We start from the raw sequence: 26,643 nt of genomic DNA on the forward strand, positions 1-26,643 counted from the left end.
CCTGAGTATTTCAGACCAGGAGGAAAGTATAAGAAAATACCATGAAGGAAAAAAGAAGCCAATATCGAAAGAAAACCCAAAGCATGCATAACTACAACTACCCCCCGCCCCGTACTTTTCTTGAATCACTCTAGTAGAAACAGGCTTTTATTTTTTCCCCCAGAAAATGGGATTATGTCCCTGTTATCAAGAATGGAAATTCCTGGACCATTTTTGTCTATTGCCCCCGATAGCTATTTCCACAATGATGCAGTTCCCGATTCAGTCAAGTCTGCAGTCCTAACACCTTCAAAACCTCCCCATGAAACCCTGTCCCACTGAAGCTCCCTTTCTCATGCCTTTCTCCTGTTGTGTCTTTCAGATGAGGCAGTTTTTGTTGAATACAGTGTCCCCTGCAACACAGGTAAGCAGTTCACATTCCATGCCTCCAGGCTTCATTTTGCTCTCAAAGCCAGTCCTCCTTAAATACAAAAAACATTTTTTTTTTTTTGGCTGATCTCAGATTCTTCAAACTAAATGATAACACAGAAATATACACCTTAGGAGAGGAGCACAAGCTCTCTGGAAAACTCCTCTAATTCCTTCATCAGCAGAGCAGATGTTTATTACAGGGTGCATATCTGATGAATCTCATTCTTAGCCGTAGCCAGGTTTGTTTCCTTTAGCAAGGTTTGTTCATATCCAACTAGAATTATATTTAAGGGGCACCTGGGTGGCTCAGTCAGTTAAGCAACCAGCTCTTGATCTTGGCTCAGGTCACAATTTCATGGTTTGTGGATTCGAGCCCGAAATAGGATTCCGCACCTCGGAGCCTGCTTAGGATACTCTCTCTCTCTCTCTCTCTCTCTCTCTCTCTCTCTCTGTCTCTCTTCCTCTCTCTGCCCCTTCCATGCACTCTCTCTCAAAATAAATAAACTTATAAAAAAAATTAAAAAGAATTATATTCAAGAAGAGGCACTAACTCTTCTTTAAATGTTCAGAGAATTCACCGGTGAAGCCATCTGGTCCTGGATCGTTGTTTTTTGGAGAGTTTTTAAATTACTGATTCAATTTCATTACTTGTAACTGGTCTAATAAGATTTTGTGTTTCTTCATGATTCAGTCTTGAAAGATTGTGCATTGCTAGGAATTGATCCATATCTTTTAGCTTTTCCAATTCATTGGCATATAATTGCTTGTAATAGCCTCTCATGATCCTTTGTATTTCTGTGGTGTCAGCTGTAACTTCTCTTTCATTTCTGATTTTATTTACTTGGGCCCTCTCTCTTTTTTTTCTTGATAAGTCTTGCTAGTGGCTTATGAGTTTTGTTTATCTTTTCAAAGAACCAGCTTTTAGTTTCATTGATCTTTTCTATTTTTTTTTTATTCTCTATTTAATTTCTTTCTATGTGATCTTACTATTTCCTTCCTTCTACTAACTCTGGGCTTTGTTTGTTCTTCTTTTGCTAGTTCCTTCAGGTGTAAAGGTAGATTGCTTATTTGGAATTTTTCCTGTTTCTTGAGGTAGGCCTTCATAGCTATTAACTTCCCTCTTCGAACTATTTTTGTTGTGGCTCATAGATTCTGGAAAGTTGTGTTTCCATTTTCATTTGCCTCAAGGTATACCCTCATATCAAAATCAGACAAAGACACTGAAAGAAGGGAAGAAAGAAAGAAAGAAAGAAAGAAAGAAAGAAAGAAGAAAGAAAGAAAATTACAGGCCAATATCCCTAATGAATATAAATGCAAAAATCCTCAACAAAATATTAGTATACCAGATTTTATAATACATTAAAAGGATCATCTACCATGGTCAGGTGGGATTTACTCCAGATATACAAGGATGGTTAAATATGCACAAATCAATCAGTGAACAAAACAAAGGATAAAAATCGTATGATCATCTCAAAAGATGCAGAAAAAAAAATTTTGGCAAAATTCAGCATCCATTCATTATAAAAACTTTCAACAAAGCAGGTATAAACAGAACATATGCCTACATAACAAAGGCCATATGTGACAAACCCACAGCTAACATCATACTAAATAGTGAAAAGTTGAAAGCTTTTCCTCTAAGATCAGGAACAAGACAAGTATGCCCACTCTTGCCACTTTTGTTCTACATAGTACTGTAAGCTCTAGCCCTAGTCAGACAAGAAGAAGAAATAAAAGGCATCCGAAGTAATAAGGAAGAAGTAAAATTGTCAATATTTGCAGATGACATGATACTACATGTAAAAACCCTAAAGATTCCATGGGAAAAAAAAGCCTATTAGAACTAATAAATAAATTCAGTAAAGTTGAAAGACACAAAGGTAACACACAGAAATTGGTTGCCTTTCTATACACTAATACCAAGCTATCAGAAAGAGAAATTAAGAAAAACAATCCCACTTACAGCTACGTCAAAAGGAATAAAATACCTAGGAATAAATTTAACCAAGGAGAAGAAAGAACAACACACTGAAAACTATTAAGACATTGATGAAAGACACTGAAGAGGACACAAAGAAATGGAAAGATATATTGTGCTCACAGATTGGAAGAATCAATATTGTTAAAATATCTATACTACCCAAAGTCATTTACAGATTCAGTGCACTCCCAATCAAAATACCAATGGCATTTTTCACGGGACCCAAAGAATTCTCAAATTTGTATTGAGCCATATGATGAGGATGAGGAGTGGGAACCACTGAAATAAGGTTGGACTCAGACTAACAAGATTTTAAAGGACACTTATACGTAAGAGACACCGATAGCATGTACTAGATTCGTGACTAAGATCCTGAGCATTATGGTAAAAGACCATGTTGGATGTTCTGCAATGTTTTTTTTTAACGTGCTTCCTGTACCCTTGTCCCTCTTCTGATGGCCTAGCAGAAGTGTGGGGATGCCCTCTCTTCATGTACAGTAATGAAAATTAGCCACAGGGTGGCAGCAAAGTTTATAAAGTAAGTACTGCTTCCTTATTAATTATAAAAAACATGTAAAACAAAAATTAAGAAGTTAGGCAAAGGGAAGAGGAAAAAAGAGAAATAAAATAATTATGGAAACTTAAAACAAGACGATAACAAAATAAGGTGCCTAGAACAAATTGTCCTTCTCCGTGGGCAGAATTACATTCGCAGACTATAGAAATGATTCCTGAAAGTATAGTCTTCAGAATTACATTCACAAACTATAGAAATGATCCCTGAAAGTATAGTCTTCAGAATTACATTCACAATGCTGGATATGGCTGATTTGGGATGGGGACAGGGTGTGTTTCTTAGAATCAGTGTATTCTATGAGAAATATTACATTTCTTTGTTTTCTAATAAATGAAATGTGACTCTACGCCTCATCCCCTTGGACTACAAGAAATTTATCTCAGATATTTTGGACTACAAGAAATGTATCTCAGACATCGTGGGGAACTAATGCAGGATGAAAGTATTTCAGCCTACTGCAATCATCTGTCTGTAGTCGACATGACTGTTTTAGATCGACCACTCTGTGGCCTCCTTGTCATTCATAGGGACAGGAATATTTGACAAAGAACAAGTGGCTGGGCCTGGCATCAGCCTTCCAGGTGTCCCATGGAAACCTTCCCTCTAAAACCTGCAAGCAATCCACAGACCTCTTTCTGCCCAGCCTGGAGGAATCGTTTTTGTCTGGGATATGTTTTTACTGTTAAAACGTTTAGTCACTTCAGCCATAAACTTCAGTTTCTTAATTGGTTTTCTTCCTTCTCAAATTTATTTGCCTAATTTTTTTTTTAATCAAAACCCAGAAAACCCTGACCAAACTTCCCTTAAGGTTCTATTCTTCCAGATTTTCTATATAGACAATCACGTAATCTGTGAACAAAGATAGTCTTATTTCTTCCTTACCAATCTGTATACCTTTATTTCCTTTTCTTGTCTTATTGCATTAGCTAGGATTAACAGGACAAGGTTGAATAGGAATAATTAGAGGGGACATCTTTGTCTCATTCTGAATTTTAGGGGAAAGCATCTAGTCTGTCACCATCAGTATAATGATAGCTTGTAGGTTTTTTGTAGATATTCTTTACCAAGTTGAAGAAGTTCCCTGTATTTCTAGTTTGGTGGGAGCTTTTCTCATGAATGGGTGTTGGATTTTGTTAAATGTCTCTTCTGCATGTATTGTTATGATCATATGATTTTTCTTCTTTAGCCTGTTAACATGAAGAACTACATTAATTGATTTTCAAATGTTGGACTAGGCTCACATATCTGGAATAAATCCCATTTTTCATGGTGTAGAATTATTTTTACACATTGTTGGATTTGATTTGCTAATATTTTGTTGAGGACTTTTGCATTTTTGTTCATGACAGAGTATTTAGTTTTACTTTCCTGTAATGTCTTTCTCAGGTTTTGGTATTAGGGTAATTCTGGCCTCATAGAATGGGTTAGGAAGTGTTCCCTCTATTTTCTGGAAGAGAGTACAGAGAATTTGTATCATTTCTTCTTTAAACATTTGGTAGAATTCACCAGTGGAAACAGTTTGATCCTAGTGCTTTCTGTTTTGGAAGGTTATTCATTTATAATGCAAATTCTTTAATAGATATAGACCTAGTCAGATTATTGATTTCTTCATATAAGAGATTTGGTAGATTGTATCTATCAAAGAATTGGTCCATTTCATATGTTATTAAATTTATGGGCATGAAGTTATTAATAATATTCCTTGATTATCCTTTTAGTTCCCATAGAATCTGTTATAATGTTGCCTCTTTCATTTCTGATAGTAATTTGTGTCTACTTTCTTTTTCTTGATTAGCCTGATTAGAAATTTATCAATTTTATTGATCTTTTGATTTTTTTTCTATTGACTTCTTGTTTTTAATTTCATTTGCTTCTGTTTGAATATTTATTATTTCTTTTCTTCTACTTACTTTGGAGTTAATTTGCTTTTCTTTTGCAAGTTTCCTATGGTGGAAGCATACATGATTGATTTTAGATGTTTTCTTTTTTTTCTAATGAACATATTCAATGCTATGTAGTTCCCGCTAAGCACTGCAACCACAGGAAAGGTCTGGGGAGTTAGCATTGTGTCTGTGACTCTGTGATGATTTTGTGCCACATACTGAAATTATGCGTATGGAATTATGAACCATTCTAAATGATAACAAGATTTAGCACTTTACCCCACTTCTCCTCTTTCTCCTGCTTTATCTAAAGTTTAATTTCCTATAACCAGGGGCACCTGGGTGGCTCAGTCGACTAAGCTTCTGACTTCAGCTCAAGTCATGATCTCACGGCTCGTGGGTTCAAGCCTCACATCGGGCTCTGTGCTGATAGCCTGGAGCCTGGAGTCAGCTTCCGATTCTGTGTTTGCCCCTCTCCTGCTCATGTTCTGTATCTCTCTCTCTCTCTCTCTCTCTCTCCCTCTCCCTTTCTCTCTCAAAAATAAATTAACATTAAAAAAACAGTAATAAAAAAATAAAGTTTAACTTCCTATAATCAAATGTCACCTTTTATTAAGAATATGATGTGTCTGTTTTACCCTCGTTTGTTCCTTTTTTTATTAAGGAACCTCCTACTACTGATATTTCCAGTTTCCTTGCTACTGAATGTTATCATTCTTTTCTTCCTTACTCACTCTATCATTTTAAGGCTAGTTCACATGACTGGCAGTAACCTGAATACAGGGTACAGGCAACCTTGCTAATCAAATGATCCTAGGTCTCTATCTTGAAAATGTACAGTGACAAAGGGAATGACTGGTCACAAATAAATTATTTGCATCCAAGTCAGGTAAAAATAATGCATGAATATTCCTAGAATTGAGGTAATAAGAAGATGCTCTTTCCATTAGTGATTCAAAATATTCTACCCTTGACTGGCCACTAAAAACATCTTTCATTCAGTAGCCTCGAAATTGGCCTTGGGCTGAGTTGTCACTGGTACCGATGTTACCCGGTCATCATTCTGTGTAGAAGATACCCGTGATGGTCGTTTGATGTGTCAGCTTGCCTAGGCAACAGTCCTCAGTTATTCAATCAAAACACCAATCTAGATGTTGCTATGAGGGTATGTTAGGTAATTAAAGTCTATAACCAGGGGCGCCTGGAGTGGCTCAGTCCATGAAGCGTCCGACTCTTGATTTCAGCTCAGGTCATGATCTCACAGTCGGTGAATTTCAGCCCCCCATTGGGGGCTGCCAGCATGGAGCCTGCTTGGCATTCTTTCTCTCTCCTTTTCTCTCTGCCCCTCCCCTGCTTACACACCCTCTCTCTCTCAAAATAAATAAACATTTAGAAAACTGTAAAGTCTATAACCAGTTGACTTTAAGTAAGAGAGATTATCGTGGATCATCCGAGCGGGCTTGATTCAGTCAGTTGAAAGGCCTTACGAGCAGGGTTGAAGCTTCCCTGCTGAAGAAATTGCACCTGTGGACAGCAGCTTCAACCCTGCTGGGGTGTTCTAGCCCACCCCTCCTGACAGCCTGCCCTATGGATTTTGGACTTGCCAGTTAGCTCCACGATTGGGTAAACCAACTCCTTGCAATAAATCTCTTGATGCGTATCTCCTGCCAGCTCTGCTTCTCTTGTTGAACCCTGACACAGTGCCCAAAGACGAATTATCCCTCATGGGACACTTCCGTGGGTTTCAGCAGATCCTGTGCACAGAGAGATACGCCCCTGAGGAATTTCTGCACTGCATCATTTCCCGATCCAGGTGCTATGCTCTCTGGAAGACCTCTTATGTCTTTACCTTAACTCTCAAGTTACGGTGAACCATTCTACAGGACTTCTTTCTCCTGGGGTCTGAGCCTAGCAGGAAGTCCTCTTGGATAAAGCCCTTTGTAGGTAACTCAGATCCCGTGACCTTCTGCTTCCTCTGAGTTCAAGGGAGCTCATATACCAACTCAACAAACAGTGAGTTTGCGGTCAGCTTTCATCCACTGCAGCTGCACCACCTTCCCTCATCTTCTGGGGCAATTTCTACAAGCTTCCCACCATCAGACCTCTCTAATCAATATTCAGGTAAGAGTTTCTACACCCTCCATAATGGGGAACTTGGGTCAAGTTCTTCCAAGCACTCTCTTCCTCCCCAGACAGCCACAAACCCACACATTTCCACTGGTGAGCAACATAGCACCAGGAAGTCAGCCTCTGCTCCCACCTCCGACAAGCAGCACCCAATGTCTCCTGGGTGCCTCTGGTTCCCCCTCTCACTTGGCTTGCAGTGGAGTGGGAGGTGAAATACCCCAGCGATCTGCTCATCTACACATTGCCTCAAAGAACTTGCCCGTAATCAGTCTTTAATTTTCCCTGATGAGCTGTTGGTAATTGCCCCTAAGCCAGTTTGGAAAGTCCTATGGGGTGTGTCTAAGGCCCCCCTTTAGAATACAGGACTTCTCGTCCCCCACCATTCTCAGCTTTAGCTTTCGGGTCAAGTTTCAAGACCACAGAAAGAAGTCTTTCTCTAAGATTCTACTACTCTCATTACTGAGTAAGCTTCTGTACTCACAAAAATCAACTATTCAAAAAAAAATCAATTATTCGTAGGTAAACTTCTATCCAAAATTTTGTATCTTTATAGGGCATCCCCAGGGGCGCCCGGGTGGCTCAGACGGTTGAGCGTCCAACTTTGGCTCAGGTCATGATCTTATGGCTTGTGAGTTCGAGCCCTGCATCGGGCTCACTGCTTCATATCTTCTGTCTCCCCTCCCTCTCTCTCTGCCCCTCCCCCACTGACGCTCTCTATCTAAAAAATAAATAAACATTATAAAATATATATATATTGAAAGGACATCCCCAGGCTGTTCTAGTCTCTCCACAATGTTTTCCACTCGTGGCTCTGTTTCTGAGTCTAGGGATATTTGATGAGTTCATGAGTCAGTGAACATCTGTCCCCTTGGACAGTGGTTCTTAAAGCCTCCTGGGTGAGCCTTCAAACATGTAATCACTGCACTCTCCAACGTTTCACTTACAGGTGCACCAATTTTTCCATCCTTCTTGCCACAACAAGGCTGATTCCAGTTTGTTCCTGATGCTTCCATAATTATGTGTTCCACTAGAAGTCAGCTGTCTTATACTCTTCTTTACCCAATTTAATCTTAGAATGTAGAATGAAAAATTTCAAATGCTATAAAAGCTAGAATTCATTTAAAAAAGGAGGATAAATGTGATATACAAAATCCCAAATTTCGGCGTGCCTGGGTGGCTGTCAGTTAAGCATCCGACTCTCAATTTCAGCTCGGGTCACGATCTCACGGTCTGTGAGTTCAAGCTGACAGCAGGGAGCCTGCTTGGGATCCTCTCTCTGTATTCCTCCTCCACTCATACTCACTCTCTCTCCCTTTAAATAAATAAATAAATAAATAAATTCCCAAATTTTTAACAAGGAAAAAAAAATCCCATCACATACAAGAGAAAAATGATGAACTAAGACAAAATAGTTTTAGCTTGTATCACACTCAAATAGCTAATTATTTCAGTGTGTAAAGAACTTTTTTCTCACAATTATTGAGGAAAAGATCAATCATCCAAATTTTTTTTTAATTTTTTTTTAATGTTTATTTATTTTTGAGACAGAGAGAGAGAGACAGAGCATGAACGGGGGAGGAGCAGAGAGAGAGGGAGACACAGAATAGGAAGCAGGCTCCAGGCTCTGAGCCATCAGCCCAGAGCCCGACGCGGGGCTCGAACTCACCGGACCGCGAGATCGCGAGATCGTGACCTGAGCTGAAGTCGACGCTTAACCGACTGAGCCACCCAGGCGCCCCCCAAATTTTTTTTTAAAGGACAAAGGCTATGAATGGTCAGTTCACAAGAAAGGAAACACAAATGCCCCTTCAGCAGGTGCAAAGACGCTCTCTGTAGTTCTTAACAAGAGAAATACAAATTAAAACCACAAGAGGAAAATATTTTTCCCTTCTCTAATTAGCAAAGATCAAAATATTTTATTGAAAAAACTACACTGGTGAAGAGTAATGAGAAAATGAGACTAGCATATATTGCTGGTGGGACTATTAATCTGCAGACTTACATAGAGCTATTTGGCACGTCTACAAACACTCAAAGACACAAAACTATGCCTGTAGACTACCCAGTTCACTTATTTTTTAAAATTTTTTAGAGAGAGAGAGGAAGAGAGCACAAGCAGGGGTGAGGGGCAGAGGGAGAGAGAGATTGAATCTTAAGCAGGCTTCGTGCTCAGTGCAGCGCCCAACACGGGGCTCGATCCCACGACCTGCGCCAAAATCAAGAGTCCAACACTTAACCAACGGAGCCACCCAGGCACCCGGATGCCTGTAGATAAACAGTCATTGCAGCATTGTTGGTAAAGTCAAAAAAGAGGAAGTGATCTAAACTTCCACTAATAGAAGACTAGCTAAATTGTTAGAGCCGTAAAACAGAAGTCTATCCAATCATTAAAAAGGAGGCAGTTCTTATGAGTATGAACATAAAAAGATTCAAGATATATTGTTAATCGGCGGGGAGAGTGAAGTTCAGAATAGTGTGTATACTATTCTATGACTTGAGAGGTGTGTGTGTGTGTGTGTGTATGTGTGTGAGCATGTACATGTGTATGGAAAGATTACATCTGGAAAGGAACTCGAGAAGGAATGGAAGTAAGTGATGTGGCAATCAGAGGTGGGGCCAGCCTTGTTTTCACAGATACGATCCCTTCGTAACTTTTGCATTTTATCCTGTGAGCGTGCACATCTGCAAAACATAGTAAATAATAATTTCAAAGAAGTAACACGTAAAGGGAAGCACAGACGGTGACAAGAGTTTGGAAGGAACTCAACAAGTGGATGTCACAGACAGCAAGGAGACTGGCTACTTTAGATGGAATGATCACATGGGCTGGGCAAACCCAGGCTCAGAGAAGTTAAGCGTTTTGCCTGAAGTCACACAGCCATTATTCTAAAAAGGATTTGAATAGAGGTCTGTCTTACTAACTCCAGCATTGGCGTTCCTCCCAGTATGTTCCCACAGTTCTCAGGTAGAGACAAGGCACAGTCTAAAAATATACATAACCTCTGGCATAGAAAGAGCCAGCATAACTGACAGGTTTCAGGAAAGTGTTTGAGCACTGTATACCCATCACAGTGAGCGGCAGTGAGATGTTACAAGTCACAAAGGGTCTTGCACTAAGGAAAAATTAGCTAAGCAAAAAAAACAGAAAGAACTAAGCGGGGGGGGGGGGGGGCGGCGGGGAATAAAAAATAAAAATAAAAACAAACAAACAAAAACCATCTCCTAGTTCCTCCCAGGGATCTACAGAGAACATTCCAGCCAGTTTGTGGAGATAGATCACATAAATAACAGCTGGTTTGGGGGCCAAACTGGTAAGGGCAGCCCGGTCCACAACAGCTGTGTTAGCCAAGATAGGCCAACACGTTAGTGTTGGCATCCGTTACAAAATTTGGAATGTGTGCAGTAAGGTTTACTAACTCTATAGCCATGTGACCAAAGATGTAGCCTTTTCAAAAAGACAGAGAGGACCTGTGTTTAGGGGCAAAAGAAGAAAATGCAACTTTCGAGAATAGATTTTTAAAGGGGGGAGAAAGGAGAAGGCACATTAAGCAATCCAAAGCACAAAGAAGCAATCCGGCTGCGGTCTGAATTTGCATTCCCACGACAGCCCAACCAGACTAATCCTCCGATGGGGATGGGCTCTGCCAAAGGCCCAAGTCCAAGGGAACAGCAGCACTGTGGAGCCCGAGTAATTCCTCCCTGAGGTTCTAGCTTGACGATTTTGTTGGCAGATCATGACTGGCTTCTCCTGGTCTATTAGTATGGCTGTTCTCTAGTTATCCAGGCAAAAAACAAAAAACAAAAAACATTCTCTTTTTTTTAATGTTTATTATTTTTGAGAGAGACAGAGACAGAGAGCAAGCAGGGAAGGGGCAGAGAGAGAGGGAGACACAGAACTGGAAGCAGGCTCCAGGCTCCGAGCTGTCAGCACAGAGCCCAACATGGGGCTCGAACTCACAGACCGCGAGATCATGACCTGAGCTGTGGTCGGCCGCCCAACGGACTGAGCCACCCAGGCGCACCCACAACATTCTCATTTTAAAAGATCTGGTCTACCGAAAGAAAGCAAGAGGTAACAGGATTTCTTTAATCATTTCAATACTGGTAGACATTTGAATCATTTCTGATTCTTCCTACTGTAGAAGTGTAATAAAGTTCTCTGTACCTAAATCTCTGTGCAGTTGTATAAACATTCCTTTAGAATCTTACTGGTGGCAGGAACAGCATACTGACCAGGCCAAAAACAGGAAGAGTGATCCAGTAGGAGACACCATCGGTGTCCAGTCTGACACCGGATCATCAGTACCTGTGCCCACTCTTGCCCCAGTCCTGACCTGGGTCTCCACAATCGGACCATCCTCTCGCTGCCCCTGCTGGTAAATCCTATCTGGAGCGCCGGCTGAAATCCCGGTCACCCTGGAAACAGGTTACCTTCTATTACTCGTCCAGAGGCACCATGTTCCCACCCTTCTTTATCTTAACTGCCCAACAACTGTTTTTAGAAAAACCGATGTCCTCGCAAAATGAGGCTGCTCCGCGTCCTGCAAAGTTGGGGGGAGGCAGGAAGTGGTGAGGAGAGGAAAGTCTGCATTGTTGCTGCTGCTCCCCTGGCTGATTCCAGACCACGATTTCCTCATCCTATAAAAATGGAGCCTTGAAGAGATTCACAACATTGTGAATGCAATTACGGCTACTGAACTGTACACCTGAAAATAGTTAGCATGGGAAATTTTATGTTATGTGTATTTCACAACAATAAAAAAAAACCAATGGCTCCTTTTCGTCTGTTCCTCCTTGTCACTATCACCCTCAGACCTGTTTCTGAGACCCTCACAATGATCCAGGATTTTGGCCCAGAATTCAGTCTGCTCTAAGGGAGACCCAAAACAGCAAAAATGAATTAATTATTAAAAGGTAGGGACGCCGTGGTGGCTCAATTGGTTAAGTGTGTGACTGGATTTCGGCTCACGTCATGATCCCATGATTCGGGGGTTTGAGCCCCACGGGGTTTCCAGGTTCAACACTAACAGTGTGGAGCCTGCTTAGGATTCCTCCCTCTCCCTCTCTCTCTGCCCCTCCCCTGACTCGCAGTTTGTCTGTCTGTCTGTCTGTCTGTCTCTCTCTCTCTCCCCTTCTCTCACAGTAAAATAAACTTAAAATAAAATAAAAAATAAAATAAAATAAAATAAAATAAAATAAAATAAAATAAAATAAAATAAAATAAAAAAATAAAATGTAAAAACATAATAAAACGTAAAAAACGTAAAATGTAAAACCAGAAGCGCCCGGCTGGCTCAGGCAGAAGAGCTCAGAATGGTGGGTTTGGGCCCCCCATTGGAGGTAGAGATTGCTTAAATGAATAAATACTTAAATAAAAACTTAAAAATAAAATGTAAAACAAAATAACAATAATAATATAAATTTATTAGGAAAAAATGTATGTATAATCCCATGTAAGAGATTCTAAGTAGAAAACCAGAATCCACAACTGGAGGGAAAAAATGAAGATTTGACTTTACTAAAACTTAAAATGCATGAATAGAAAAAAAAAAATCCCCATGACATTAAAAAAAAAAAACAGTAGAAAGAAAACATGTGCAACACATGTGACTAACAAAAAGGTCATTCTGAGTATACACAGTGCCTACGGATGGAAAAGACAATAATAATAATAATAATAATAATAATATTGTAATAATAATAATGACAATTTGCTAAAATCTAAAATTTTGAGAACATGTGCAGCTGAGAAGAAGGGAGGACCAGTATTCTCATCCCTTGCTAGTGGGAGTAAAACTGTTTCAGTCTTATAAACTAATCTGGTAGCATCTATTAAAATTTTTATTTTGGGGAGGGGAAGGAAAAAAAGAAAAAAAAAAGATGTTAGAGTGGGAGAGAGAGCCAAAGCATAAGAGACTCTTAAAAACTGAGAACAAACTGAGGGTTGATGGAGGGTGGGAGGGAGGGGAGGGGTAGGTGATGGGCATTGAAGAGGGCATCTTTTGGGATGAGCACTGGGTGTTGTATGGAAACTAATCTGACAATAAATTTCATATAATAAAAAAAAATAAATTAAAAAAAATAAAATTTTCAATTTGGCCTACATTTTGGCCCATGACTTTCACTTTTCGGAATCTCTTCTAGGGAAATAGGAGACGCGTACAACAATGTTCACTGTATTAGTTATCTCATCTCCTGTACTATTACTCCCAAATCTTTTCCCATCCAGCACGTCCCTCACTTTAGGGTTTCTTATGTAATTCTGGCTACTTCTATTTCCTGACACCATTTTTCTCCCCTGAAACCACCCTGTAAAATTGCCATGCTCCAGCATCCCTACTATTTGGCTTCTCTGTTATTATAACTAGTCTGACATGGGCTGCTCTCAATAATCAGGCAACAATGCGGGCTGAAATCACTAAAAATGTGTGGCCTCCTGCCTCCCTCGGTGTTGACCAGCAATGTTGCGTCTGTAGGGAGATGTCTCTCTTCCCTGTGTAGAAATTCCAAAATTCTGCCTTCTATAGATCCCAAACCTATCACTTTCTCCTTCATACTTAGCATATAACCTTGTCCTTTATTTCACCGAGAAAATGGAGTTCACCAGTACATTTCCTTTACTGTCGCTTACACAAACATTGGAATCTTCCTCCATCGTTCCACCTTCCGTAGGAAAGGGGATACTCTTGCCACCCAAAATTATTTCTTCCATTTGTGCATCGGCTCACATAGTCATCCACTGCCTCAAGGATCCTGGTGTTGCATGCATTTTTAATCTCTTTTCTCTTTCAACTAAGTTGGAAGCTATAAACACGAGTTACTCTTTCTTATCTATATGTAAAAATATATCGGCACAACCTACAGGCCTTTATATAGATGCTATCTTTTTCCTTCTGTCCGTAACAAAACTTCTTAAAAGAAATATCTAAACTCATTGTTTCCACTTCCTTACCTCCTGTCTGTCAGCTCACTGCAATTTCATATCTTTCACCAGCACACTAATAAAGAATGATGGACAATGACCTCCACATTGCCAATTTCATGGAATGCTCTTCTGTCCTTGTGCTACATTACATCTCTTTAGCATAAAATGCCAACCAAACCACTGATGAATGCTCCCTCCACCTTGAAAATCACTCCTTCCTTAGTGTTTATCACATTCTTTTCACACTTTGTCCTGTGTGCCAGGAGTGTTCTCCCCTCGCCTTCATTTCCTTCCCCATCTCATTACTCATACGGGAACAAAGACTTTACGATCATCAAGGTTTTGTTATGAGAGATCATTACTATCAAAGGTCATTCCTAGCTTTGTCTTACAGATGCTCCAATCTGAAGAACCTGGAAGACCTTCTCCTAAGTAAAAACTCACAGGACGATAGATCCAGGAGTGAAAAGTCGTGATCATAAGGAGCCTGTGGTTCCCTTTACCCTTGCCTGATGATGATATAGAGAAATAGTCACTTTACTTCATACACTGCACGAGAGTTTAAATTAGCAGGCCCTTGTGAGGTGCCTGGGTGGCTCAGTCGGTTAAGCATCTGACTTCGGCTCAGGTCATGATCTCGCAGTTTGTGGGTTTGAGCCCCGTGTCAGGCTCTGTGCTGACAGCTCAGAGCCTGGAGCCTGCTTTGGATTCTGTCCCTTCCCTGTTCACGCTCTGTCTCTCTCTCCTTCAAATATAAATAACATTAAAATTTTTTTTTAAAAAATTAGCAGGCCCGTGTGAACAAAGTATCCACTGGACCAACAATTCAACCTGATATATTCAAACGTGTACAAAATAACATAGGAATAGAATATTTATCTAAGATCTACAAGAAAAAAATCGTAGGACCTAGAACAACTCAAACAATTTTGAAGAAGAAAAACAGAGTTGGAGGTTTACACTACTTGATTTCGAGACTTACTATCAAATTACAGTGAGGTAGAAACGAAAGGATAAGCATACAAATAAATGGCACAAAAGAAAAAATGCAAAAATAGGCCAATATAATCATTTCATTGATTTTCCACAAAGGTATCAAAGGAACTTAATGACAAAAGAATAGTTATCTCAATAAATGGGGCTGGAACAATTAGGCTTTTATAACAAGAAAAAAAAAAAAGACCTCAGCCCACACTTCATATCATCTATAAAAGTCGGGTCAAAATAGATGACAGATCTAAATGCAAAAGCTAAAACTATGAAATTTCTGGAAGGAAATGTAAGGCAATCTTTATGAACTTGTACTAGACAAAAGTTTCTTAAATAACATACAAGCAATACAAACTGTAATACAAAGATTGGTAAAATAGACTTCATAAAAATTAAAAACTTCTGTTCTTTGAAACACCTTGTTGAGAGAATGGAAAGACAAACCACAAACTGGGAGACAATATTTGCAAAGTGTTTATGTAGTAAGAACTTGGATCCAGAATACAAAGAATGCTGAAAACTCAACAACAAGAACACAAAGAAATAGGCAAAATATCTGAACAGATACTTCCCCAAAGAAAGATATATGGATGGCAAATAAACACATGAAGAGAGGCTCAACACCATTGACCTTTAAGGAAATGGCAATTAAAACCACAAGATACCACTGAGTACCTACTAGAATGGCTAACATTAAAAGGACTTGACTGTACCAAATATCACAGAGGAGGTGAAGAAAATAGAACTCTCGTACACTGCTGACTGGAAAACAAAATGGTACAAACACTTTGGAAAAGAGGTTGGCTGTTACTTAAAAAGTTAAGCATATACCTACCTTGTGATCTGGTCATTCCACCTCCTAAGTATTTCCTCAAGAGAAAAGAAAGCCTGTGTCCATACTAAGATTTGTTCCCAAATCTTCATAACAACTTTATTTTTATTTTTTTTAAGTTTCTGTATTTACTTTGAGAGAGAGAGGGTGTATGTGTGCACAAGCAGGGGAGGGGCAGAGAGACAGGGAGAGAAAGAATCCCAAGCAGGTTCCACACTGTCAGTGCAGAGCCCACGGCAGGGCTCAATCCCACGAACCGTGAGATCACAACCTGAGCAGAAATCAAGAGTCGGTCACTTAACCAACGGAGCCACCCAGGCACCCATAACAGCTTTTTTTAAACAGCCCCAAACTGAAATGACCAAAATGTCAATCAATAAGTGAATGAATAAACAAATTATGGCACACCCATATAGTGGAATATTAGCAATAAAGAAGGGTAAACCATTGATACATACAACACCACGAATGAATCTCAAAATAATTATTCTGAGTGAAAAAAGACAGGGGAAAAAAAAAGAGCACATACTTAATGACCCTGTAAAACTCTATGTACTGTAAAACGCTAGAAGATGTAATCTCATCTATAGTGACATAAAGTATACCAAAGTTTCCTGAAGATGGGGGAGTGTTGGGTGACAGGGAGGAGAGAAAAGGAGGAATTACAGAAAGGCCTGAGGAACATTTTCAGGATAATTGCTATTTCACTATCTTGATTACGGTGACATTATTTTCATGGGCATATACATATGTCAAAACTTATCAAATTTTACTCTTTAACATGGGGCTCAAACTCACAACCCCAAGATCAAGAGTTGCATGCTCCTCCAACCAAGACAGCCAGGTGCCCCTCAATAAAACTATTTTTAAAGGGGGTAGGAACAAAAGAAGCTGTCACAGTCATCTAATGAACAATGACAGAGGCTGGGACTGGAGTTAGAAGTGGAGATGGAAAGAAGAGATTAGATTTAGAATATACTTTGCTGGTGGAGGTGATAAATTTGTTGGAGGTCAAAAAATAAATACATCAGAAAACTCTTCAGTTTGGGAAAGAAAGAAAGAAAGAAAGAAAGAAAGAAAGAAAGAAAGAAAGAGAGGGAAGGAAGGAGGAAGAAAGAAAGAAAGAAAGAAAGAAAGAAAGCAAAGAAAGAGAGGGAGGGAAAGAAGGAGGGAGGAAGGGAAAAAGAAAGAAAGAAAGAAAGAAAGAAAGAAAGAAAGAAAGAAAGAAAGAAAAGAAAAGAAAGAGAACAGGAGACAAGACAAGACAAGAAAGGAAGGAAGGGAAGGAGGGGGAAAGGAAGGGAGGAAGGAAGGGGGAAGGCAAGTTCTTCAGGTTGGAACCTGAACAACAGAATGGAGGCAGGGCCATTTCCTAAGATGGGGAAGACTTTGGAGGAGGGATATAGAAGAGAATATCTATCCCATCACTGTGATAGTGGGGAAACAAAGGCAAACCGGGTGTCCATCATTAAAAGAATGGATATATAAAATGGGGTTCATGTGCCACCTAAAAGGATGAACTACATGTACATAGTACAACCTGAATAGATCTCAAAAATATAATGCTCGTGGAAAAAGTAAAACAATGAAATATATAAAAATTATTATTTAAATATGAAACAAAGAACACTACATAGCTTATACGGATACGTATAAAACAAGCTGAAGGAATATACCAAACATCAAAGTATGTTCCTGTGGAGGAAAGATAAATAAAAGTAGGGATGCAGGACAAAGGGGAAGTGTAAATGGACTGCAAGAGAGGCAAATATGGACTAATGAAGATGATGACCTTTGAACCGAGGAGTTTGAGGGACTCTAATCACTGTCCTCTAAACTATAAGACACTGATGAAAGAAATTGAAGATGACACAAACAAATGGAAAGATATTCCATGAATTGGAAGAATAACTATTGGGAGCACCTGGCCGGCTCAGTCAGTAGAGCATGTGACCGTTGACCTCAGGGTTGTAAGTTCGAGCCCCGCCTTGGGTGTAGAGATTACTTAAAAATAATAAATAATCTAAAAAAAAAAAAAAGAACAAATATTCTTAAAATGTCCATGCTACCCTACAAATCTGCAAAGCGATCTACAAATTCAGTGCAATCCCTATCAAAATACCAACAGCATTTTCAAAGAACTAGAACAATCCTAAAATCTGTATAGAACCACAAAAGACCCTAAGTAGCCAGAGCAATCTTAAAAAAGGAAAACAAAACTGGAGGTATCACAACCCCAGATTTCAAGATATACTACAAAGCTGTAGTAATCCAACAGTATGGTACTGGCACAAAAACAGACACATAGATCAATGAAACAGAAGAGAAACCCCGAAATAAACCCACAATTATTTTGTCAATTAATGTTCAACAAAGGAGGCAAGAATATTCAACGGGGAAAAACATCTCTTCGATAAATGGTGTTGGAGCTAGCGTTAAGTGGTTATTTCTTTCGAGGATGTTTTTAGTTCTTAAATTCTATGCTTGTATTTGATTATAGATATTAGTGACATTTCATAGATTGAAAAGTCCTTGCTGCTCTGAGAAGTATAGATTCTGGTGAAAATTACACAGTCATAAGAGAAATGTGTTCTGTTTTTGTTTCCTTTTCTATTTTTTAAATCTTTTTTAAGTTTATTTATTTATTTTGAGAGAGAGAGAGAGAGAGAGAGAGAGAGAGAGAGAGAGGGAGGGAGGGATAGAGACAGAATCCCAACAGGCTTCACACTGTCAGCACAGAGCCTGACACAGGGCTTGAACTTACGGAACTGTGAAATCATGACCTGAGTCTAAACCAAGAGTCAGATGCTTAACTGACTGAGCCACACAGGTGCCCCTCGTTTCCATTAAAAAAAAAAAAAATTAATGTTTATTTATTTTTGAAAGAGAGCACAGCAGGGGAGGGGCAGAGAGAGAGGGAGACACAGAATCCGAAGCAGGCTCCAGGTTCCAAGCTGTCCGCACAGAGCATGACGCCGGACTCGAACCCACCAACCCGTGAGATCATGCCCTAGGCCAAAGTTGGACGCTTAACTGACTGAACCACCCAGGGGCCCCCCGTCTTGTTTTCTTTTTTAAAGGTGCTATTATTGGGGGGTTGGGGGGGAGAATTTTTTTTCAAACTTTTATTTAAATTCTAGTTAATTAACATATGGTGTAATATTGGTTTCAAGAGTGGAATTTAAGTCATTTATCACTACAACACCCAGTGCTCATCACAAGTGCCCTCCTTAAAGCCCATCACCCATGTAGCCCATTCTCCCCCCACTTCCTCCATCAACCCTCAGTAGTTCTCTATCATTAAGAGTCTCTTACGGTTTGCTTCTCTCTCTCTCTTTTTTTTCCCCCCTTCCCATATGTTCACACATTTTGTTTCCTAAATTCCACATATGAGTGAAGTCATATGGTATCTGTCTTTCTGTGAGTGACTTATGTTGCTCAGCATAATACATTCTAGCTCCATCTGTGTCATTGCAAATGGCAAGATTTCATTCTTTTTGGCTATTTGTCCTATGTTCCCTGGAATATTACTCCTTTGTCAAAGTCCAGACTGAACACAGTACCCTCCTTGTACCTAGTACATTTATAGATCTGGATCTCTCACTACTTAATATTTTTGAATTAGTTAAGACAGAAATTTGATAGCTTGGTTAGAGGGGAGGGGAAACCTGTGGCTTGATATGTCTGAACTAAGTGCCGTATTCATCTGGGTAAGAGTTGTGAAACATAATCTCTGTGCATAAAAAAAAAATAGTTGAACATCACACAGACAACAATTAAATCATAAGAAACAATTGATATGTGGAGAAAGATCTTTTGTACAGATTGAAAAAAATTTTTCATGGCGATATCTATACGGTCAAGAGACTTAATTTTTTGTTTTTGTTTTACTACTGCCAGAAACTTGCCAGTGGTAACTTATTCATCCCATTTAAGGTAACTCTGTAGTTTCCTTTCCTAGATCTTATTGTTAAATACCAAAAGACATTTTTGAACCATACATTTGATCAGATTGTTAGCTTTTCCTGCTTTATTTATCTTGAACACCTTTGAAGAAAAAAACATCTGAATGTTTTTAACAGTGTTGGGAAAACTGGACAGCTACATGCAAAAGAATGAAAGTGGACAATTTTCTTACACCATATCCAAAAGTAAACTCAAAATGGATTACAGACCTTAAAGTGAGACCTGAAACCATAAAAATCCCAAAAGAGAGCACAGACAATAATTTCTTTGACATTGACCACAGTAACACTTTTCTAGGTAGGTCTCTTGAGGCAAAAGAAACAAAAGCAAAATGAACTATTGGGACTTCATCAAGATGAAAAGCTTCTGCACAGCGAAGGAAACCATCAACAAAACTAAAATACAACCTACTGAATAGAAGATATCGTGACATATATGATAAAGGGGTTAGTATCCAAAATACATAAAGAACTGATACAACTCAACACCCAAAAAACAAATAATCCAATTTAAAAATGAACAGGAGACATGAACGGACATTTATTTCTCCAGTTAAGACATACTGATGGCCAACGTCAATCATCACCAGGGCAATACAAATCAAAACCACAATGAGGTGGGTATTGAGGAGGGCACCTGCTGGGATGAGCACTGGGTGTTGTATGGAAACCAATTTGACAATAAATTTCATATTTAAAAAAACCCCACAATGAGATATCACCTCACACCTGTCAGAATAGCTAACATCAAAAACACAAGAAACAAGTGTTGGCAAGGCTGTGGAGAAAAAGGAACCCCGTTGGTGGAAATTCAAACTGATGAAGTCACTGTAGAAAACAGTATGGAGTTTTCTCAAAAAGTTTAAAAATAGAACTACCCCTATGATCCAGCAATTGCACTACTGGGTTTTACGCCAAAAATACAAAAATATTATTCAAAGGGATACATGCACCCCAATGTTTATAGCAGAATTATTTACAATAGCCAAACTATGGAAGCCGCCCAAGAATCCGTCAACTGAGAGATGGTATGTATATACACGATGGAATATTATTCAGCCATAAAAAGAATGAAATCTTGCCATTTGTGACAAACATGGATGGAGCTAGAGAGTATAATGTTAAGTGAAATAAGTCAGCCAGAGAAAGACAAATACCGTATGATTTCACTCATATGTGAAATTTTCACTCATATGTGGAATTTAACGAACAGATGAGCAAAAGAAAAAGAAAAGAGGGGTGCCTGGGTGGGTCAGTTGGTTAAGTATCCGACTTCAGCTCAGGTCATGTTCGCACAGTTCGTGGGTTCGAGCCCCATGTCAGGCTGATAGCTCAGAGCCTGGAGACTGCTTTGGATTCCTTGTCTCCCCCTCTCTCTCTGCCCCTCCCCTACTCATGCACGCGCTCTCTCTCTCTCTCTCAAAAATAAAAAATAAAATAAAAAATGGGGGTGCCTGGGTGGCTCAGTCTGTTAAGCATCCAACTCTCCATTTCGGCTCAGGTCATGATTTCACGGGATTCACGGGTTCAAGCCCCACGTCAGGTTCCATGCTGACACTGCAGAGCCTGCTGGGGATTCTCTGTCTCCCCTCTCTCTCTGCCCTTCCCCCACTTGTGCTATCTCTGTCTCTCTCAAAATAAGTAAATAAACTTAAAAAAAATAAATTAAAAAAATAAAAAATAAAATAAACATTTTTTTTTAATTTTATTTTTTTTTAATGTTTATTTATTTTTGAGACAGAGAGAGACAGAGCATGAACGGGGGAGGGGCAGAGAGAGAGGGAGACACAGAATCCGAAACAGGCTCCAGGCTCTGAGCTGTCAGCCCAGAGCCCGATGCGGGGCTCGAACTCACAAACCGTGAGATCATGACCTGAGCCGAAGTCGGACGCTCAACCGACTGAGTCACCCAGGCGCCCCATTTTTTTTTAATTTTAAAAAGAGGGGGCTTTGGGTGGCTCAGTTGGTTAAGTGTTCAACTTCGGCTCAGGTCATGATCTCACTTTCATGGGTTCGAGCCCTGCATCTGGCTCTGTGCTGACGGGCTCAGAGCCTGGAGCCTGCTTCGGGTTCTGTGTCTCCCTCTCTCTCTGCCCCACCCCTGCTTGCACTCTGTCTCTCTCTCTCTCAAAAATGAATAAATGTTAAAAAAAAAATTTTTTTTGTTTTAAATTAAAAAAAGAAAAATGTTAGTTTCTAATAGTTTTACCAAACTTTATTTCACAAGGCAAGGTAGAAGGATTGCATTAATAACCGCCCCCATGGCCCCTCATGAGTAAGATTAGGGAATAAATAAGTAAGTTATTTCTAATGTAACATCCTAAAGGGAGAAAGAGCAGTGAACTAGATCCAATTCTGATGAGAGGTGGTGAGAAATCTTTGCAAGAACACTGAACCCTTGTCACGGAAAAGAGTTGCCCACATGCTTCCTGCTCAGGGGAGAATTCAGGAGTGCACCGGCCTCCTTGGTTTGTCCTTGAATAAGTAAATAAGATTGTGCGCCCCCTTAGGAGCCAAGCCATGGGGGCCCAAGTGGAATCATTATCATTACATCCTTAACCAAGTGGGATCACTACCATCACATTCATAATCAAGAGACACCCCCCTCCAACCCAGAGCCAAAGGTAAGAGATCATAAGGAGATGGGAGTTTGTTTCCACCACTTCCTTCTGTGAACAGTATATCTAGATTAACCTGACTCTTTGCCCTTTTTGAGTCAGCTACTGAATGTACACCCTGGGGGGGGGGGGGGGGGGAGTTAGGGAAGGATTAGAATATACTGTGTTTCTTGCCCTTAATTCTTCTAATTAACTCATGGGCGAACACGAACTACCAGAATAAGAATATCTTAATTTTTATTTTTTATTTGTCCATTTATTTATTTAATATTCACTGATACAAGCACTATTTTAGGTGTGTGGGATACAATGGTGGATAAGATACAGTCCATTGCCCCCCCCCCCCAAAAAAAGACTATGAAAGAGAAAGACAAGAGATTACAACTCGGTGTCATTGACAGTACAGACTGATGGTCCCCTTTAGTATTCCCTCCTACATCTTTTTTTTATTATTAAATATAATTTACTGTCAAATTGGTTTCCATACAACACCCAGTGCTCATCCCAATGGGTGCCCTCCTCAGTGTCAATGCCCATCACCCCACCTTCCCCTCTCCCCCCCACACCCTCTGTCAACCCTCAGTTTGTTCTCAGTATTTAAGAGTCTCTTATGGTTTGCCTCCCTCCCTCTCTGTAACTTCCTCCCCTCCCTGCCCCCCGGCCCCTCTCCCCATGGTTCTCTGTTAAGTTTCTCAAGATCCACATATGAGTGAAAACATATGGTATCTCTCTTTCTCTGCCTGACTTATTTTCACTTAGCATAATACCCACCAGTTCCATCCGCGTTGCTACAAATGACAAGATTTCATTCTTTCTCACGGCCAAGTAGTATTCCATCGTGTATATAAACCACAATTTCTTTATCCATTCGTCAGCTGATGGACATTTTAGGCTCTTTCCATAATTTGGCTATTGTTGAGAGTGCTGCTATAAACATTGGGGTACAAGTGCCCCTATGCATCAGCACTCCTGTATCCCTTGGGTAAATTCCTGCATCTTTAAACAGCACCTTCTCTCCTCATCTATGTCCAAACCATACTTAAGAGAAATAATAAAGTTTTTCTTTATTTTTGAGGCATTCGTGCCTAATTTGGGAATCAAGCACATAAACTGCTTCTGTAAATTTTCCTCTATCAGACTGACCATGATTGTGAAATTAGCATGCGGATCACGCACTCACAATATGGAAAAATATGGTCATACATTGGTTTATTCATCCACATTTATGCATACCCAGAAAAATTAAATTCAGCCAAGGCCAAGTCTCTAAGTGGTAGAGAGCTGAGAAGCAGAAAGCATCACCCTGTTTTTTATCCACTTTCTACTTGTCACTATTGGCAGTATCCTTTAGAATAAAGCTTATTTGCAAAGGGCCATTGTTAGAAGAAAAACATATTATCAGGGATAAGTAACATGCCAGCCTATTAGCACACATCAAAACTCTGTAACACATTAGCAATAGTATATATTTGCATGGATATCGTCGGACTATTTCAGACCATAACACAGAAAAGGTACATTTTTGACAGAGATGGTGGGAATGGGGGTGAAGAAGGCAGCATCAGTCACTACTGTGAGAAGTACTAAAACAATATTTTCTTTCACAAATTTTTCCTAGATCTGATCTTTAAATTGTTAATATCTAACTGTTCTCAAAGAGAGTCCAGCAATAAACCATCAGTCCCAGGGAAATTGCATTAATCTTACATCTAATGCCATGTTCTAGAAGGTTCGGCTTTCACTAAATATACACTCATGACTATCCCAGCACCCAGAGGCTGGCTCCCCCCTTTTTAGGGAGCCATATGACAGATCCACCCATCAAAGTCTGACCTTCTTACAGACCCACTGTAAAAGAGCCTCACAGCTAGAGCCTAGGAAACCACTTTTGCTGAAGGTACCACACTTCTGTATCAAGCTGTTTGAAATAATCCTGTAAGAAATCAAAAAAGTCAATCAATTAAGGTAACATGAGAGTAAAGGACTAGCAAGACATGAGGGATGAAAACTGAGCAAGTTCTTTCTCCCTATTCAGTTCCCACTTTTCTCGACTCCCAAAACAGCAGAATAAAAATTGTTCATTAGCCTCCCTTTAAACTATCATCTTTGATATGCGCCTGGGTGACTCAGTCGGTTAAGTGCCCAACTTCAGCTCAGGTCATGATCTCGCCATTGGTGGGTTCGAGCCCCGCGCCGGGCTCTGTGCTGACAGCTCAGAGCCTGGAGCCTGCTTCAGATTCTGTGTCTGCCTCTCTCTCTGCCCCTCCCCTGCTCGTGCCCTGTCTCTCTCTCTCTCAAAAATAATAAACATTAAACAAAAATGTTTTAATAAAAAAATTAAAAAATAAATAAAATGTCATCCTTTTTTTTTTTTGCTCTTATCCACTGTTCATTTCCTTCCTTGTTCCCTATTTCCTTTCCTTACCCTTTCCTCTCCTCTTCCTCTCTTATCCTTGATCTATTTCCCTAGTCACATAATTTTTCTTCCCATTTTCTCTTTTTCTTTCATTGTCTTGAACCCCCTTACCTTGAAAAGTTTAGGGCTGACCCATCTTCCCACCTCCAGCCAGAATTGTTCCTCAGACCAATCCAATAAAAGTCCTCTTTGAGGAGAGGTTGAAGCAGGCTCTGAGAAGAGAGATTTAAGGTGATGGAAAAAGATAAGAAAACGCAGAACACCAAAGAGGAGATTCAGTGTCATGATCAAACAATTATTCCTCACACACCCTCTCATTACCATTATTATGGACTGAATGTTTATTGCCCTCAAAACCCGTTTGTCGAAGCTCTAACCTCCAACATGATGGCACCTGGGGGTGGGGCCTTTGGAAGGTAATTAGGTTCAGATGAGGTCACGGGGCCCTCACTACTGATGCAATTAGCCTCCTTGTAAGAAGAGGCCAGAGTTCAGTCTCTCTCCACAAGGAGAGGACACAATGAGAGGGAGGTTGTCTGCGTGTCAGAAAGAAGGTTCTCACCAGAAACCAAACCCGTCAACACCTTGATCTTGGACTTCCCAGCCTCCAGAACTGTGAGACATAAATGTCTGTGGTTTAAACCACCCAGTGATACTCTGGTTAGCAGTTCAAGCTGCTTAAGACCACCACCTACTCCAAACAACTAATTTCTCTTTTAAATTCTAATTCTAGGGGCACCTGGGTGGCTGTCAGTTAAACGTCCAGCTCTTGATTTCAGCTCAGGTGTGATCTCACGGTTCATGGGATCGAGTCCCGCATCAGGCTCTGCACTCAGTGCACAGTCCTTCTCCCTGTTTCTGTGCCCCTCCCCTGCTTTTGCCCTCTCTCTTTCGCTCTCAAATAAATAAATATTTAAAAAATTCGATAAGCCCTTAATTCTAGAGATGCGTTGCAGAGTGGAGCATTTCCCAGAATTAAACTTTATGTCTGTACTTGCATTCTTATAACATGAAAGATAAGGTAAATATGACACATCTCTGCCTTCCATTATAACTTGATTAGGTAGAGTACCTAATAGAAGAAAAGCTAAATACCACTATGGAAGCAGTCATCTTTCTCATTCTCATTTAACACATAAATTATTATTAAGCCTGTAGCAACATACTTGTCTTTTTCCACACTACACTCACATTTTCCAAGACCTCATCAATTTTCCATATGACAAGAAAAATAAAAACGGCTCGTAAGAAAACAAGCATCAGGTAAAGTTCAAGTTGGCTCCACCCGTATGTCCCATGCAACCACTAGAACAGAGATAAAACATTCTTTGTTCTGTAGAGTCTGACATTCAAATGAAGGAGCTTACACTCTAAGGTAATAGGCCTCTCCAAGTGGAATAAAATGAAGGACAAATTCCAGAACATTAACTCTGGTGTAGGATTTGGTATTAGTGTAATGAATATACTTTACAATAAATAAACAACACCTCGGCTTTGCAAGCTGCTCTTGTTACAGAGATTTGTCTTGTGATGCTGAATTTTCAGTGTGACGTTAATGTTGACAAGTATTATGTTTCTTCAGGAGCAGGAAGGACAAAAGTGTAAGTCTGACCAACGTAACTGTAAGACCAGCCTACTGACGGGAAAGTTACATATCAAATAAGGAGCTCAAGAGTTGTGTATGTTTCAGAGAACGAATGAATATGCAAAGGTATTCATATGTGTCTTAACAGATACCAAAGCGTCTGGGTTACAAGCGGTGGGCAAGTACAAATGTGTGCAGTAGCATCTGGGGACATCGATAACTGATATCTCTGTGTGTCCAGAAAATATTGTATGTATAGTGAGATGATTACCTGGCATCCTCTCTATACTTCTTTTTTTTTTTTTTAAACACTTATTTATTTATTTAGGG

At 39.8% G+C, this 26,643-nt stretch overlaps 1 protein-coding gene across 4 annotated transcripts in view; it reads right to left on the minus strand.

The window, feature by feature from the left end:
- KLRG1 (killer cell lectin like receptor G1) overlaps nt 1–26,643 on the minus strand; it is a 59,705-nt gene that overhangs the window by 933 nt on the left and 32,129 nt on the right. For 3 of the 4 annotated variants that reach the window (XM_053895561.1, XM_053895562.1, XM_053895560.1), the window contains 2 exons: nt 24,840–24,940; nt 24,162–24,245 (listed from right to left, as the gene is read on the minus strand). In XM_053895561.1, coding sequence (XP_053751536.1) covers nt 24,162–24,245; nt 24,840–24,940 — 185 coding nt within the window. Of the gene's footprint in view, nt 1–23,496; nt 24,246–24,839; nt 24,941–26,643 lie in introns of those variants that run through there. The other variant, XM_019464565.2, reaches the window with a different exon arrangement.

The sequence above is a fragment of the Panthera pardus genome, unplaced genomic scaffold, assembly GCF_024362965.1.
Source record: "Panthera pardus isolate Hobbes unplaced genomic scaffold, ASM2436296v1 HiC_scaffold_6, whole genome shotgun sequence".
NCBI lineage: Eukaryota > Metazoa > Chordata > Mammalia > Carnivora > Felidae > Panthera > Panthera pardus.